Raw genomic sequence first — 17500 nt, 5'->3', positions numbered from 1 at the left:
AGAGGAGAGGAGAGGAGAGGAGAGGAGAGGAGAGGAGAGGAGAGGAGAGGAGAGGAGAGGAGAGGAGAGGAGAGGAGAGGGAGAGAGAACTCTTATTCAAGATTTCAAAGACCTCTCTGATGAGAGTAGGCTACCCATCCTGTTGGGGGAGGACGCAGAGAGCTGTGGGTTGGCAGCGCACTACATTGCTGCCTGCCATAAGATGAGGGACAGTGTCTGACAGCAACCAACCTGCACATATCCTCTACTGTATGCTTATTGTTATTGTTCAATGTATGGTTATTTTGACCCTTGGTTATTGTTGTTACTGTTGTTCCGTTGACAATATTGAATTGAATTGAACTGAGAGAGACAGACAGAGAGAGAGACAGAGATACAGACAGAGAGACAGAGAGAGAGAGAGACAGAGAGAGAGAGAGAGAGAGACAGAGACATAGACAGGGACAGAGACAGAGAGAGAGATACAGAGACATAGACAGGGACAGAGAGATACCAGGAATAGTAGCAGGACATACAACACTAGTTTACCAATCACTATAATCACTGTGAGGAACTGAGCTATTTTGACAGCCCCATGCTCTCTCTCTGTCTCTGTCTCTGTCTCTCTCTCCCTCCCTCTCTCTCCCTCCCTCTCTCTCTCTCTCTCTCTCTCTCTCTCCCGTCGTAACAAGCTACTCTCTCAAACACTCACGCTTCAAACTGGTCGGCATGGAAACCGACAGAGGGAAGAGTTAGTATGTGACTGCTGTTGTTTTCAGTTTAGGGGTCAGAGAGAGAGAGAGAGTTTCAAGTTTTAATGTCATATGCACAAGTAAAATGCCTTTCTTCCAAGCTCTAACCCCAACTATGCAGTAATCAATAACAATGTCATACTAAAAATAACAAGGTAGAACAAAAACACACAAGAAATAGAAATAATAAAATATAAAAAGAACACGATAAAGTAAGTAAACATACTATATACAGGGTCAGTACCATATTATAATGTACAGGGATACTGGATCTATAGAGGTAGATATGTATAGAGGTAAACATACTATATACAGGGTCAGTACCATATTATAATGTACAGGGATACTGGATCTATAGAGGTAGATATGTATAGGGGTAAACATACTATATACAGGGTCAGAACCATATTATAATGTACAGGGATACTGGATCTATAGAGGTAGATATGTATAGGGGTAAACATACTATATACAGGGTCAGTACCATATTATAATGTACAGGGATACTGGATCTATAGAGGTAGATATGTATAGGGGTAAACATACTATATACAGGGTCAGAACCATATTATAATGTACAGGGATACTGGATCTATAGAGGTAGATATGTATAGGGGTAAACATACTATATACAGGGTCAGTACCATATTATAATGTACAGGGATACTGGATCTATAGAGGTAGATATGTATAGGGGTAAACATACTATATACAGGGTCAGTACCATATTATAATGTACAGGGATACTGGATCTATAGAGGTAGATATGTATAGGGGTAAACATACTATATACAGGGTCAGTACCATATTATAATGTACAGGGATACTGGATCTATAGAGGTAGATATGTATAGGGGTAAACATACTATATACAGGGTCAGAACCATATTATAATGTACAGGGATACTGGATCTATAGAGGTAGATATGTATAGGGGTAAACATACTATATACAGGGTCAGAACCATATTATAATGTACAGGGATACTGGATCTATAGAGGTAGATATGTATAGGGGTAAACATACTATATACAGGGTCAGAACCATATTATAATGTACAGGGATACTGGATCTATAGAGGTAGATATGTATAGGGGTAAACATACTATATACAGGGTCAGAACCATATTATAATGTACAGGGATACTGGATCTATAGAGGTAGATATGTATAGGGGTAAACATACTATATACAGGGTCAGTACCATATTATAATGTACAGGGATACTGGATCTATAGAGGTAGATATGTATAGGGGTAAACATACTATATACAGGGTCAGTACCATATTATAATGTACAGGGATACTGGATCTATAGAGGTAGATATGTATAGGGGTAAACATACTATATACAGGGTCAGTACCATATTATAATGTACAGGGATACTGGATCTATAGAGGTAGATATGTATAGGGGTAAACATACTATATACAGGGTCAGAACCATATTATAATGTACAGGGATACTGGATCTATAGAGGTAGATATGTATAGGGGTAAACATACTATATACAGGGTCAGAACCATATTATAATGTACAGGGATACTGGATCTATAGAGGTAGATATGTATAGGGGTAAACATACTATATACAGGGTCAGAACCATATTATAATGTACAGGGATACTGGATCTATAGAGGTAGATATGTATAGGGGTAAACATACTATATACAGGGTCAGAACCATATTATAATGTACAGGGATACTGGATCTATAGAGGTAGATATGTATAGGGGTAAACATACTATATACAGGGTCAGAACCATATTATAATGTACAGGGATACTGGATCTATAGAGGTAGATATGTATAGGGGTAAACATACTATATACAGGGTCAGTACCATATTATAATGTACAGGGATACTGGATCTATAGAGGTAGATATGTATAGGGGTAAACATACTATATACAGGGTCAGTACCATATTATAATGTCCAGGGATACTGGATCTATAGAGGTAGATATGTATAGGGGTAAACATACTATATACAGGGTCAGAACCATATTATAATGTACAGGGATACTGGATCTATAGAGGTAGATATGTATAGGGGTAAACATACTATATACAGGGTCAGTACCATATTATAATGTACAGGGATACTGGATCTATAGAGGTAGATATGTATAGGGGTAAACATACTATATACAGGGTCAGTACCATATTATAATGTACAGGGATACTGGATCTATAGAGGTAGATATGTATAGGGGTAAACATACTATATACAGGGTCAGAACCATATTATAATGTACAGGGATACTGGATCTATAGAGGTAGATATGTATAGGGGTAAACATACTATATACAGGGTCAGAACCATATTATAATGTACAGGGATACTGGATCTATAGAGGTAGATATGTATAGGGGTAAACATACTATATACAGGGTCAGTACCATATTATAATGTACAGGGATACTGGATCTATAGAGGTAGATATGTATAGGGGTAAGCATACTATATACAGGGTCAGAACCATATTATAATGTACAGGGATACTGGATCTATAGAGGTAGATATGTATAGGGGTAAACATACTATATACAGGGTCAGTACCATATTATAATGTACAGGGATACTGGATCTATAGAGGTAGATATGTATAGGGGTAAACATACTATATACAGGGTCAGTACCATATTATAATGTACAGGGATACTGGATCTATAGAGGTAGATATGTATAGGGGTAAACATACTATATACAGGGTCAGAACCATATTATAATGTACAGGGATACTGGATCTATAGAGGTAGATATGTATAGGGGTAAACATACTATATACAGGGTCAGTACCATATTATAATGTACAGGGATACTGGATCTATAGAGGTAAACATACTATATACAGGGTCAGTACCATATTATAATGTACAGGGATACTGGATCTATAGAGGTAGATATGTATAGGGGTAAACATACTATATACAGGGTCAGAACCATATTATAATGTACAGGGATACTGGATCTATAGAGGTAGATATGTATAGGGGTAAACATACTATATACAGGGTCAGAACCATATTATAATGTACAGGGATACTGGATCTATAGAGGTAGATATGTATAGGGGTAAACATACTATATACAGGGTCAGTACCATATTATAATGTACAGGGATACTGGATCTATAGAGGTAGATATGTATAGGGGTAAACATACTATATACAGGGTCAGTACCATATTATAATGTACAGGGATACTGGATCTATAGAGGTAGATATGTATAGGGGTAAACATACTATATACAGGGTCAGTACCATATTATAATGTACAGGGATACTGGATCTATAGAGGTAGATATGTATAGGGGTAAACATACTATATACAGGGTCAGAACCATATTATAATGTACAGGGATACTGGATCTATAGAGGTAGATATGTATAGGGGTAAACATACTATATACAGGGTCAGAACCATATTATAATGTACAGGGATACTGGATCTATAGAGGTAGATATGTATAGGGGTAAACATACTATATACAGGGTCAGAACCATATTATAATGTACAGGGATACTGGATCTATAGAGGTAGATATGTATAGGGGTAAACATACTATATACAGGGTCAGAACCATATTATAATGTACAGGGATACTGGATCTATAGAGGTAGATATGTATAGGGTTAAACATACTATATACAGGGTCAGTACCATATTATAATGTACAGGGATACTGGATCTATAGAGGTAGATATGTATAGGGGTAAACATACTATATACAGGGTCAGTACCATATTATAATGTACAGGGATACTGGATCTATAGAGGTAGATATGTATAGGGGTAAACATACTATATACAGGGTCAGTACCATATTATAATGTACAGGGATACTGGATCTATAGAGGTAGATATGTATAGGGGTAAACATACTATATACAGGGTCAGAACCATATTATAATGTACAGGGATACTGGATCTATAGAGGTAGATATGTATAGGGGTAAACATACTATATACAGGGTCAGAACCATATTATAATGTACAGGGATACTGGATCTATAGAGGTAGATATGTATAGGGGTAAACATACTATATACAGGGTCAGAACCATATTATAATGTACAGGGATACTGGATCTATAGAGGTAGATATGTATAGGGGTAAACATACTATATACAGGGTCAGAACCATATTATAATGTACAGGGATACTGGATCTATAGAGGTAGATATGTATAGGGGTAAACATACTATATACAGGGTCAGAACCATATTATAATGTACAGGGATACTGGATCTATAGAGGTAGATATGTATAGGGGTAAACATACTATATACAGGGTCAGTACCATATTATAATGTACAGGGATACTGGATCTATAGAGGTAGATATGTATAGGGGTAAACATACTATATACAGGGTCAGTACCATATTATAATGTCCAGGGATACTGGATCTATAGAGGTAGATATGTATAGGGGTAAACATACTATATACAGGGTCAGAACCATATTATAATGTACAGGGATACTGGATCTATAGAGGTAGATATGTATAGGGGTAAACATACTATATACAGGGTCAGTACCATATTATAATGTACAGGGATACTGGATCTATAGAGGTAGATATGTATAGGGGTAAACATACTATATACAGGGTCAGTACCATATTATAATGTACAGGGATACTGGATCTATAGAGGTAGATATGTATAGGGGTAAACATACTATATACAGGGTCAGAACCATATTATAATGTACAGGGATACTGGATCTATAGAGGTAGATATGTATAGGGGTAAACATACTATATACAGGGTCAGAACCATATTATAATGTACAGGGATACTGGATCTATAGAGGTAGATATGTATAGGGGTAAACATACTATATACAGGGTCAGTACCATATTATAATGTACAGGGATACTGGATCTATAGAGGTAGATATGTATAGGGGTAAGCATACTATATACAGGGTCAGAACCATATTATAATGTACAGGGATACTGGATCTATAGAGGTAGATATGTATAGGGGTAAACATACTATATACAGGGTCAGTACCATATTATAATGTACAGGGATACTGGATCTATAGAGGTAGATATGTATAGGGGTAAACATACTATATACAGGGTCAGTACCATATTATAATGTACAGGGATACTGGATCTATAGAGGTAGATATGTATAGGGGTAAACATACTATATACAGGGTCAGAACCATATTATAATGTACAGGGATACTGGATCTATAGAGGTAGATATGTATAGGGGTAAACATACTATATACAGGGTCAGTACCATATTATAATGTACAGGGATACTGGATCTATAGAGGTAGATATGTATAGGGGTAAGCATACTATATACAGGGTCAGAACCATATTATAATGTACAGGGATACTGGATCTATAGAGGTAGATATGTATAGGGGTAAACATACTATATACAGGGTCAGAACCATATTATAATGTACAGGGATACTGGATCTATAGAGGTAGATATGTATAGGGGTAAACATACTATATACAGGGTCAGAACCATATTATAATGTACAGGGATACTGGATCTATAGAGGTAGATATGTATAGGGGTAAACATACTATATACAGGGTCAGTACCATATTATAATGTACAGGGATACTGGATCTATAGAGGTAGATATGTATAGGGGTAAACATACTATATACAGGGTCAGTACCATATTATAATGTACAGGGATACTGGATCTATAGAGGTAGATATGTATAGGGGTAAACATACTATATACAGGGTCAGAACCATATTATAATGTACAGGGATACTGGATCTATAGAGGTAGATATGTATAGGGGTAAACATACTATATACAGGGTCAGAACCATATTATAATGTACAGGGATACTGGATCTATAGAGGTAGATATGTATAGGGGTAAACATACTATATACAGGGTCAGTACCATATTATAATGTACAGGGATACTGGATCTATAGAGGTAGATATGTATAGGGGTAAGCATACTATATACAGGGTCAGAACCATATTATAATGTACAGGGATACTGGATCTATAGAGGTAGATATGTATAGGGGTAAACATACTATATACAGGGTCAGTACCATATTATAATGTACAGGGATACTGGATCTATAGAGGTAGATATGTATAGGGGTAAACATACTATATACAGGGTCAGTACCATATTATAATGTACAGGGATACTGGATCTATAGAGGTAGATATGTATAGGGGTAAACATACTATATACAGGGTCAGAACCATATTATAATGTACAGGGATACTGGATCTATAGAGGTAGATATGTATAGGGGTAAACATACTATATACAGGGTCAGTACCATATTATAATGTACAGGGATACTGGATCTATAGAGGTAGATATGTATAGGGGTAAGCATACTATATACAGGGTCAGAACCATATTATAATGTACAGGGATACTGGATCTATAGAGGTAGATATGTATAGGGGTAAACATACTATATACAGGGTCAGAACCATATTATAATGTACAGGGATACTGGATCTATAGAGGTAGATATGTATAGGGGTAAACATACTATATACAGGGTCAGAACCATATTATAATGTACAGGGATACTGGATCTATAGAGGTAGATATGTATAAGGGTAAACATACTATATACAGGGTCAGAACCATATTATAATGTACAGGGATACTGGATCTATAGAGGTAGATATGTATAGGGGTAAACATACTATATACAGGGTCAGAACCATATTATAATGTACAGGGATACTGGATCTATAGAGGTAGATATGTATAGGGGTAAACATACTATATACAGGGCCAGTACCATATTATAATGTACAGGGATACTGGATCTATAGAGGTAGATATGTATAGGGGTAAACATACTATATACAGGGTCAGAACCATATTATAATGTACAGGGATACTGGATCTATAGAGGTAGATATGTATAGGGGTAAACATACTATATACAGGGTCAGTACCATATTATAATGTACAGGGATACTGGATCTATAGAGGTAGATATGTATAGGGGTAAACATACTATATACAGGGCCAGTACCATATTATAATGTACAGGGATACTGGATCTATAGAGGTAGATATGTATAGGGGTAAACATACTATATACAGGGTCAGTACCATATTATAATGTACAGGGATACTGGATCTATAGAGGTAGATATGTATAGGGGTAAACATACTATATACAGGGTCAGTACCATATTATAATGTACAGGGATACTGGATCTATAGAGGTAGATATGTATAGGGGTAAACATACTATATACAGGGTCAGTACCATATTATAATGTACAGGGATACTGGATCTATAGAGGTAGATATGTATAGGGGTAAACATACTATATACAGGGTCAGAACCATATTATAATGTACAGGGATACTGGATCTATAGAGGTAGATATGTATAGGGGTAAACATACTATATACAGGGTCAGTACCATATTATAATGTACAGGGATACTGGATCTATAGAGGTAGATATGTATAGGGGTAAACATACTATATACAGGGTCAGTACCATACTATAATGTACAGGGATACTGGATCTATAGAGGTAGATATGTATAGGGGTAAACATACTATATACAGGGTCAGTACAATATTATAATGTACAGGGATACTGGATCTATAGAGGTAGATATGTATAGGGGTAAACATACTATATACAGGGTCAGTACCATATTATAATGTACAGGGATACTGGATCTATAGAGGTAGATATGTATAGGGGTAAACATACTATATACAGGGTCAGTACCATATTATAATGTACAGGGATACTGGATCTATAGAGATAGATATGTATAGGTGTAAACATACTATATACAGGGTCAGTACCATATTATAATGTACATGGATAGTGGATCTATAGAGGTAGATATGTATAGGGGTAAGCATACTATATACAGGGTCAGTTCCAGTACCATATTATAATGTACAGGGATACTGGATCTATAGAGGTAGATATGTATAGGGGTAAACATACTATATACAGGGTCAGTTCCATATTATAATGTACAGGGATACTGGATCTATAGAGGTAGATATGTATAGGGGTAAACATACTATATACATGGTCAGTACCATATTACAATGTACAGGGATACTGGATCTATAGAGGTAGATATGTATAGGGGTAAGCATACTATATACAGGGTCAGTACCATTTAGATAAATATTCAGACCCTTTACTCAGTGCTTTGTTGAAGCACCTTTGGCAGTGATTACAGCCTCGAGTCTTCTTGGGTATGACGCTACAAGTTTGGCACACCTGGATTTGGGAAGTTTCTCTCATTCTTCTCTGCAGATCAAATCAAACTTTTTATGAATTGCGATTTTATTGTTCAGCAGTCTATTGGCTTGGGGGTAGAAGCTGTTGAGCTTTTGGTCCTAGACTTGGCGCTCCGGTACCGCTTGCCGTGCGCTAGCAGAGAGAACAGTCTATAACTTGGGTGACTGGAGTCTCTGGCAATGTTATGGTCTTTCCTCTGACACCGCCTATTGAAGCTTGGCCCCAGTGATGTACTGGGCCGTTCGCACTAACCTCTGTAGCGCCTTACGGTCAGATGCTGAGCAGTTGCAATGCCAGGCGGTGATGCAACCGGTCAGGATGCATGTGGAGAGTCGCTGCACAGCTATTTTAAGGTCTCTCCAGAGATGTTCGATTGGGTTCAAGTCCGGGCTCTGGCTGGGCCACCGCATGATGCTGCCACCACCATGCTTCACTGCTGCCACCACCATGCTTCACATCAGACCAGAGAAACTTGTTTCTCCAAGCAGGATGTCATGTGCCTTTTACTGAGCAGTGGCTTCCGTCTGGCCACTCTACCATAAAGGCCTGATTGGTGGAGTGCTGCAGAGATGGTTGTCCTTCTGGAAGGTTTTTCCATCTCCACAGAGGAACTCTGGAGCTCCGTCAGAGTGACCATTTAAGTGTGTAGGGCCCTGTGGGTGTGCAGAGCCTTTAAGTGTGTAGGGCCCTGTGGGTGTGCAGAGCCTTTAAGTGTGTAGGGCCCTGTGGGTGTGCAGAGCCTTTAAGTGTGTAGGGCCCTGTGGGTGTGCAGAGCCTTTAAGTGTGTAGGGCCCTGTGGGTGTGCAGAGCCTTTAAGTGTGTAGGGCCCTGTGGGTGTGCAGAGCCTTTAAGTGTGTAGGGCCCTGTGGGTGTGCAGAGCCTTTAAGTGTGTAGGGCCCTGTGGGTGTGCAGAGCCTTTAAGTGTGTAGGGCCCTGTGGGTGTGCAGAGCCTTTAAGTGTGTAGGGCCCTGTGGGTGTGCAGAGCCTTTAAGTGTGTAGGGCCCTGTGGGTGTGCAGAGCCTTTAAGTGTGTAGGGCCCTGTGGGTGTGCAGAGCCTTTAAGTGTGTAGGGCCCTGTGGGTGTGCCACTATTTATCAGTCTTATGGCATGGGGATAGAAGCTGTTCAGGAGCCTGTTGGTGTCAGTCTTGATGTACCTGTACTGCTTTCCATGCGGAAGCAAAGAGAACATTCTATGGCTTGTGTGGTTGGAGTCGATACCAATTTTCCGGGCCTTCCTTTCACACTGCCTGATATAGAGGTCCTGGACGGACAGGGAGCTCGGCCCCAGTGATGTACTGGGCTGTCCGTCAAGATGCTCTCAATGGTACAGATGCAGAATGTTTGAGGATTTGCCTAACCTTTTCAACCTCCTGAGGGGGAAGAGGCACAGTCGCACCTTAAGACGACTGAGCGTCCTTAGTGATGTGGAAACCGAGGAACTATGTGGATGGAGGCGGGCTCTCCTCCCCGTTTCCTGTAGTCCACGATTAGCTCCTTGGTCTTACTGACGTTGAGGGAGAGGTTGTTGCTCCCCCGGCCCCACACTGTCAGTTCACTGACCTCCTCCCTGTAGGCTGTCTCATCGTCCCCTTCCTCTAGGTGGGTGAGATGTAATGGGAAATCTTCTGGGTTGGTGGCGGCCCTCACACCCAGCACAATGTTGTTATTTTCAATGAATGACCTGTAGCCCCTGCCACATGCAACATGTGTTGGAGCCTGTGTAATATGATTCCAGCTTATTCCTATATTGTCCTGTTGCTTGTTTGATGACGGTGCTTTACTCTTTCTCTTCGTCTCCCTCCCTCCTTTTATTACTTACAACCCCCATTCCCTCTCACCTCTTTCTGAGTTCCCTAACCCTCACCCCTACCCTGTATCCTCCTTACCCTCCCTAACCCTCACCCCTACCCTGTATCCTCCTTACCCTCCCTAACCCTCACCCCTACCCTGTATCCTCCTTACCCTCCCTAACCCTCACCCCTACCCTGTATCCTCCTTACCCTCCCTAACTCTCACCCCTACCCTATATCCTCCTTACCCTCCCTAACTCTCACCCCTACCCTTTATCCTCCTTACCCTCCCTAACACTCACCCCTACCCTGTATCCTCCTTACCCTCCCTAACTCTCACCCCTACCCTGTATCCTCCTTACCCTCCCTAACACTCACCCCTACCCTGTATCCTCCTTACCCTCCCTAACTCTCAGCCCTACCCTGTATCCTCCTTACCCCCCCTAACTCTCACCCCTACCCTGTATCCTCCTTACCCTCCCTAACTCTCATCCCTACATTGTATCCTCCTTACCCTCCCTAACTCTCACCCCTACCCTGTACCCTCCTTACCCTCCCTAACTCTCACCCCTACCCTGTATCCTCCTTACCCCCCCTAACTCTCACCCCTACCCTGTATCCTCCTTACCCCCCCTAACTCTCACCCCTACCCTGTATCCTCCTTACCCCCCTAACTCTCACCCCTACCCTGTACCCTCCTTACCCTCCCTAACTCTCACCCCTACCCTGTATCCTCCTTATCCCCCCTAACTCTCACCCCTACCCTGTACCCTCCTTCCCCTCCCTAACTCTCACCCCTACCCTGTATCCTCCTTACCCTCCCTAACCCTCATCCCTACCCTGTACCCCACTTACCCTCCCTAACCCTCACCCCTACCCTGTACCCCACTTACCCTCCCTAACCCTTATCCCTACCCTGTACCCCACTTACCCTCCCTAACCCTCACCCCTACTCTGTATCCTACTTACCCTCCCTAACTCTCACCCCTACCCTGTATCGTCCTTACCCTCCCTAACCCTCATCCCTACCCTGTACTGCACTTACCCACCCTAACCCTCACCCCTACCCTGTATCCACCTTACCCCCTAGAGGTGATAACCTCTACGCCCTCTCTCTCACCCCCTCACCCTCCCTTGCCCCTGTGCCCCTCTCTTTCAGGCAGGCCGAGCAATGAAGGAGTGGAGAGCAGGATGGAGGAATTAAGAGATGGAGGGATGGAGGATGAAGAGAGAGAGAGAGAGAGAGAGAGAGAGAGAGAGAGAGAGAGAGAGAGGAGAGAGAGAGAGAGAGAGAGAGGGAGAGGTGTGACCCATATAAGTGAGGCTGGAGTATTTATAGAAGATTGTGTCCTAATTGGAAAACCATAGGGAGAGCGACAGCGCAGTCCTGCTACCCTCCTCCTCTTCTTCCTCCTCTTCTTCATCCTATTCCTCCTACTCTTCATCATCATACTCCTATTCTTTCTCCTCTTCTTCCTCCTGTTCTTCCTCCTGTTCTTCCTCCTCCTCCTCTTCTTCTTCATCCTCTTCTTCCTCCTCTTCTTCCTTCTGTTCCTCCTCCTCTTCCTCCTCCTCCCCTTCTTCCTCTTCCCCTTCCTCTTCTTCCTTCTGCTCTTCCTCCTCTTCCTCATCCTCATCCTGACAAACCTTCTTATTCCTCCTCTTCTTCTTCTTCCTCATCTTCCTCTTTCTCCTCCTCTTCCTCCAACTCCTCATCTTCCTCCAACTCCTCCTGCTCCTCCTCCACCTCCTCCTCCTCCACCTCCTCCTCCTCCTCCTCCACTTCCTTCGCTGCACTCATTCAGTTGAGTGTCCATTCAACCATCAAGCACTCCTAACGACACGTGGTGCAGCCGTAGCCATACTCCTCATGGTCGATAACATGACTCAGCCATACCAGGATAGGGCCAACAGTTTGACCCAAAGACTGTACAAATGAATGGACAAAGCCATCGATTACGTGACACCATTCATTCCTATGTGAAGACTCAATAGCACATTGAAGCCCAGGAAGTCAGTTAAGATGGCATCTCATATGGGAGATTGATGTGCACATAACATGTGCAGTTTGAGCAACTCCAGGAAGTGATGTTGCAGGCTAGCTCAGTGCTGCCCCCTCTCATTGATTATCTCAAGTTGAAGGCCGACCGGGGAACTGCAGGCTGCCATTAGCTACTAAATTATCCTCATAACTTCTTCTGTGTGCGATTTTAAAATAATCGGTTCAAGGACATACATCTGGTGTTACAGAAGTAATTATTGGTACCATGTTTGTCTTCAATATTTAAATTTATATACATGAATATTGACATTTTCCCTTCATTATAATGGCGGATCGGCCTGAGGTCGGCCTTTAACTTTGTGGCTTCAATTAGACAGGGCAGTTGTTCTTCCCTGGTTTGAACTGACCATGTGACCTGACCATGTGACCTTATACCGTGTAACCTGATTACGGAAAACTCCAGGCACCATTTCCACAAAGCCTCTCAGAGTACTGATCTAAGATCAGTTTCACCTTTTACTAATTTTAGTCTTGTTGAATACTCATTTCTGATTGGCTAGAAGGGCATTCTAGAATGGACATTAAAACCAGATAACGGGACAGTTGGAAAAAAATCATATCAGCACTCCAACTCTGAGACGCTTTGTGGATACGGGCCCTGTTCAAGTAAGAAACGTCACACTTATGGCACTGTAAACAAAATAGTACAAACAAAACCGAGAGAGAGATGGAGGAGAAAAATACACTGAAGGAGAGAGAAAGAAATAAAGGACTCACGTAAAAAGAACTCAGCGCCATCCGCTTGGAAGTCTGTGTCTTCTGGGAAGTGGTCTATCTGTTTACACATCCCTTTGTATGAGCCTGAGAGAGAGAGAGAGAGAGAGAGAGAGAGAGAGAGAGAGAGAGAGAGAGAGAGAGAGAGAGGGGAGAGAGAGAGAGAGAGAGAGAGAGAGAGAGAGAGAGAGAGAGAGAGAGAGAGAGAGAGAGAGAGAGAGAGAGAGAGAGAGAGAGACAGGGAGAGAGAGAGAGAGAGAGAAAGAGAGAGAGAGAGAGAGAGAGAGAGAGAGAGAGACAGAGAGAGAGAGTCAGGGAGAGACAGAGAGAGAGAGAGAGAGAGAGAGAGAGAGAGAGAGACAGAGAGAGAGAGACAGAGAGAGGGAGATGATTAGAGACCTAAAACTATAAGAGCAAAAGACCAGAGCGACAGTAAAAGTCATGGTTATCTTGTATTATACCACAGCATTGTTGAATACTAATTTCTGATTGGCTAGAAGGGCATTCTCGAATGGACATTAAAACCAGATAACGGGACAGTTGGAAAATATATTGGGGCCTACACATGCAGACTGTACGTGCTACAAAGCTAAACCAACATCTATACAAACTGAAATTGGATACATTGTAAACACAGGTCCAATGAGGAAAAAACGTAGCTAGCTACAGTAGCTAGCAGTGATTCGTTTTTGTAGGGACATATTTTTTTGGAGCATCTGATGACCTTACGTGGTGAGTGATATTGTCAGCTTTGCTAGCAACAAACTATTTAGCTAACTTATAGCCTAGCGTTTGATATGCAATGGGATCTCTTCGTAATCAACAGTCGGTGTTCACGAGTGTCCTGACGAGAAGGCAATCCTTTCTAGCTATGTCAGGCAAAAACTGGCATTATCAGCTCATTGTTATGGGTGTATCCAAATGAAAAACAGCTACTTTTCTGCTACTTTCTGGCTGCAGAGGTTGTAACTGTGTTAGCCGTTGTCACGCCCTGACCATAGTTTACTTTGTATTTTCTATGTTTTGACTGGTCAGGGTGTGATCTGAGTGGGTATTCTATGTTTCATGTCTTGTTTGTCTATTTCTATGTTCAGCCTGATATGGTTCTCAGTCAGAGGCAGGTGTTCGTCATTGTCTCTGATTGGGAACCATATTTAGGTAGCCTGGGTTTCACTGTGTGTTTGTGGGTGATTGTTCCTGTTTTTGTGTTTGCACCAGACAGGGCTGTTTTGAGTTCTCACGTTTCTTGTTTTTTCGTTAGTTTGTTCTTGTATAGTGTCGTAAATAAAGTACAATGAACAACCACCACGCTGCGCTTTGGTCCGCCTTTACTTCACAAGAGGAGAACCGTTACAGAATCACCCACCACCAACGGACCAAGCAGCGTGTCAACAGGCAGGAGCAGCGCGAGGAGAAGCGCAATAAGGATTTCTGGACATGGGAGGAAATCCTCGACGGGAGAGGACCCTGGGCTAAACCAGGGGAGTGTAGCCGCACTAAGGTGCAGCGGGAGAAGAAACAACAGGAACAGCCCAAGGAGGAGTACAGTATGGAGTATACTACTTGGGAGGAGATCGACAGGTGGGCGGCCGACCCAGGGAGAGTGCCGGAGCCCGCCTGGGATTCGCTGGAGCAGTGCGAGGAGGGTTACCGTAGAATGGAGGCGGTGAAAGCAGAGAGGCGCTGGTATGAGAAGGCAGCACGGCGACACGGATGGAAGCCTGAGAGGCAGCCCCAAAAATTTCTTGGGGGGGGGCTAACAGGGAGTATGGCTATGCCAGGTAGGAGACCTGAGCAGACTCCCTGTGCTTACCGGGGGGCTAGAGAGACCGGACAGGCACCGTGTTATGCAGTGGTGCGCACGGTGTCTCCAGTGCGGGTGCATAGCCCGGTGCGGTATATTCCAGCTCCGCGTGTCTGCCGGGCTAGATTGAGCGTCGAGCCTAATGCCATGAAGCCGGCTCTACGCAGCTGGTCCCCAGTGTGTCTCCTTGGGCCGGCTTACATGGCACCAGCCTTGCGCTCGGTGTCTCCGGTTCGCCTGCATAGCCCAGTGCGGGCTATTCCACCTCGCCGCACTGGCAGGGCGACCGTGAGCATTCAACCAGGTAAGGTTGGGCAGGCTCGGTGCTCAAGAGCCCCAGTGCGCCTGCACGGTCCGGTTTTTCCAGTACCACCTCCACACCCCAGCCCTCCGGTAGCAGCTCCCCGCACCAGGCTTCCTGTGCGTGTCCTTGGCCCAGTACCACCAGTGCCAGTACCACGCATCAGGCCTACAGTGCGCCTCGCCTGTCCAGCGCTGTCGGAGCCCTCCTCCTCTCCAGCGCTGTCGGAGTCTCCCGCCTGTTTAGCGCTGTCAGAGCTTTCCGCCTCTACAGCGCTGCCGGAGTCTCCCGCCTGTTCAGAACTGCCAGTTAGCATAGAGCTGCCAGTTAGCATAGAGCTGCCAGTTAGCTTAGAGCTGCCAGTTAGCTTAGAGCTGCCAGTTAGCAAGGAGCTGCCAGTCTGCAAGGAGCTGCCAGTCTGCATAGAGCTGCCAGTCTGCATGGAGCTGCCAGTCTGCAAGGAGCCGCCAGAGCTGCCTGTCTGCAGGATGCCGCCAAAGCTGCCAGTCTGCAAGGAGCCGCCAGAGCTGCCAGTCTGCAAGGAGCCGCCAGAGCTGCCAGTTAGCATGGAGCAGCCAGGGCCGCCAGTCAGCATGGAGCAGCCAGGGCCGCCAGTCAGCATGGAGCAGCCAGGGCCGCCAGTCAGCATGGAGCAGCCAGGGCCGCCAGTCAGCATGGAGCAGCCAGTCAGCATGGAGCAGCCAGTCAGCATGGAGCAGCCAGAGCAGCCAGTCAGCATGGAGCAGCCAGAGCAGCCAGTCAGCATGGAGCAGCCAGAGCTGCCAGTCAGCATGGAGCAGCCAGTCAGCATGGAGCAGCCAGAGCTGCCAGTCAGCATGGAGCAGCCAGTCAGCATGGAGCAGCCAGAGCTGCCAGTCAGCATGGAGCAGCCAGTCAGCATGGAGCAGCCAGAGCTACCAGTCATCATGGAGCAGCCAGTTAGCATGGAGCAGCCAGAGCTGCCAGTCGACCAGACTCTTCCAGAGCTGCCAGTCGACCAGACTCTTCCAGATCTGCCAGTCGTCCAGACTCTTCCAGATCTGCCAGTCGTCCAGACTCTTCCAGATCTGCCAGTCGTCCAGACTCTTCCAGATCTGCCAGTCGTCCAGACTCTTCCAGATCTGCCAGTCGTCCAGACTCTTCCAGATCTGCCAGTCGTCCAGACTCTTCCAGATCTGCCAGTCGACCAGACTCTTCCAGATCTGCCAGTCGACCAGACTCTTCCAGATCTGCCAGTCGACCAGACTCTTCCAGATCTGCCAGTCGTCCAGACTCTTCCAGATCTGCCAGTCGTCCAGACTCTTCCAGATCTGCCAGTCGTCCAGACTCTTCCAGATCTGCCAGTCGTCCAGATTCTCCCAGATCCGCCAGTCGACCAGATTCTCCCAGATCCGCCAGTCGACCAGATTCTCCCAGATCCGCCAGTCGACCAGATTCTCCCAGATCCGCCAGTCGACCAGATTCTCCCAGATCCGCCAGTCGACCAGATTCTCCCAGATCCGCCAGTCGACCAGATTCTTCCAGATCTGCTAGTCGACCAGGATCTGCTGAAACCGCCAGCCAGCCAGGTTCTGGTAGTTTCTACTACCTGCCTGGGCTTCCTCTCAGTGCTGAGCTTCTTCTCAGTGCTGAGCTTCCTCTCAGTGCTGAGCTACCCATCTGTCCCGAGTTACCTCTGTCCCGAGCTGTCCCTCTGTCCCATGTTATCATTGTGGTGGGTAACCTATTTAGGGACGTTTAGGAGGGGGATTAAAACTGTCATGGAGTGGGGTCCACGTCCAGCGCCAGAGCCGCCACCGCGGACAGATGCCCAC

General features: G+C 44.1%; 1 protein-coding gene across 1 annotated transcript in view; it reads right to left on the bottom strand.

Annotated features, from left to right (window-relative positions):
- The window catches only part of LOC139424406 (voltage-dependent calcium channel gamma-2 subunit-like), a 101027-nt gene that overhangs the window by 20893 nt on the left and 62634 nt on the right, over positions 1–17500 (bottom strand). The window contains exon 2 of the mRNA XM_071176182.1: positions 13585–13668. Coding sequence (XP_071032283.1) covers positions 13585–13668 — 84 coding nt within the window. The remainder of the gene's footprint in view (positions 1–13584; positions 13669–17500) is intronic.

The sequence above is a fragment of the Oncorhynchus clarkii genome, chromosome 13 (assembly GCF_045791955.1).
Source record: "Oncorhynchus clarkii lewisi isolate Uvic-CL-2024 chromosome 13, UVic_Ocla_1.0, whole genome shotgun sequence".
NCBI classification, from domain to species: domain Eukaryota; kingdom Metazoa; phylum Chordata; class Actinopteri; order Salmoniformes; family Salmonidae; genus Oncorhynchus; species Oncorhynchus clarkii.
Note: the sequence above shows the minus strand (reverse complement) of the source record. Positions and strands in the feature narration are given on the sequence as shown.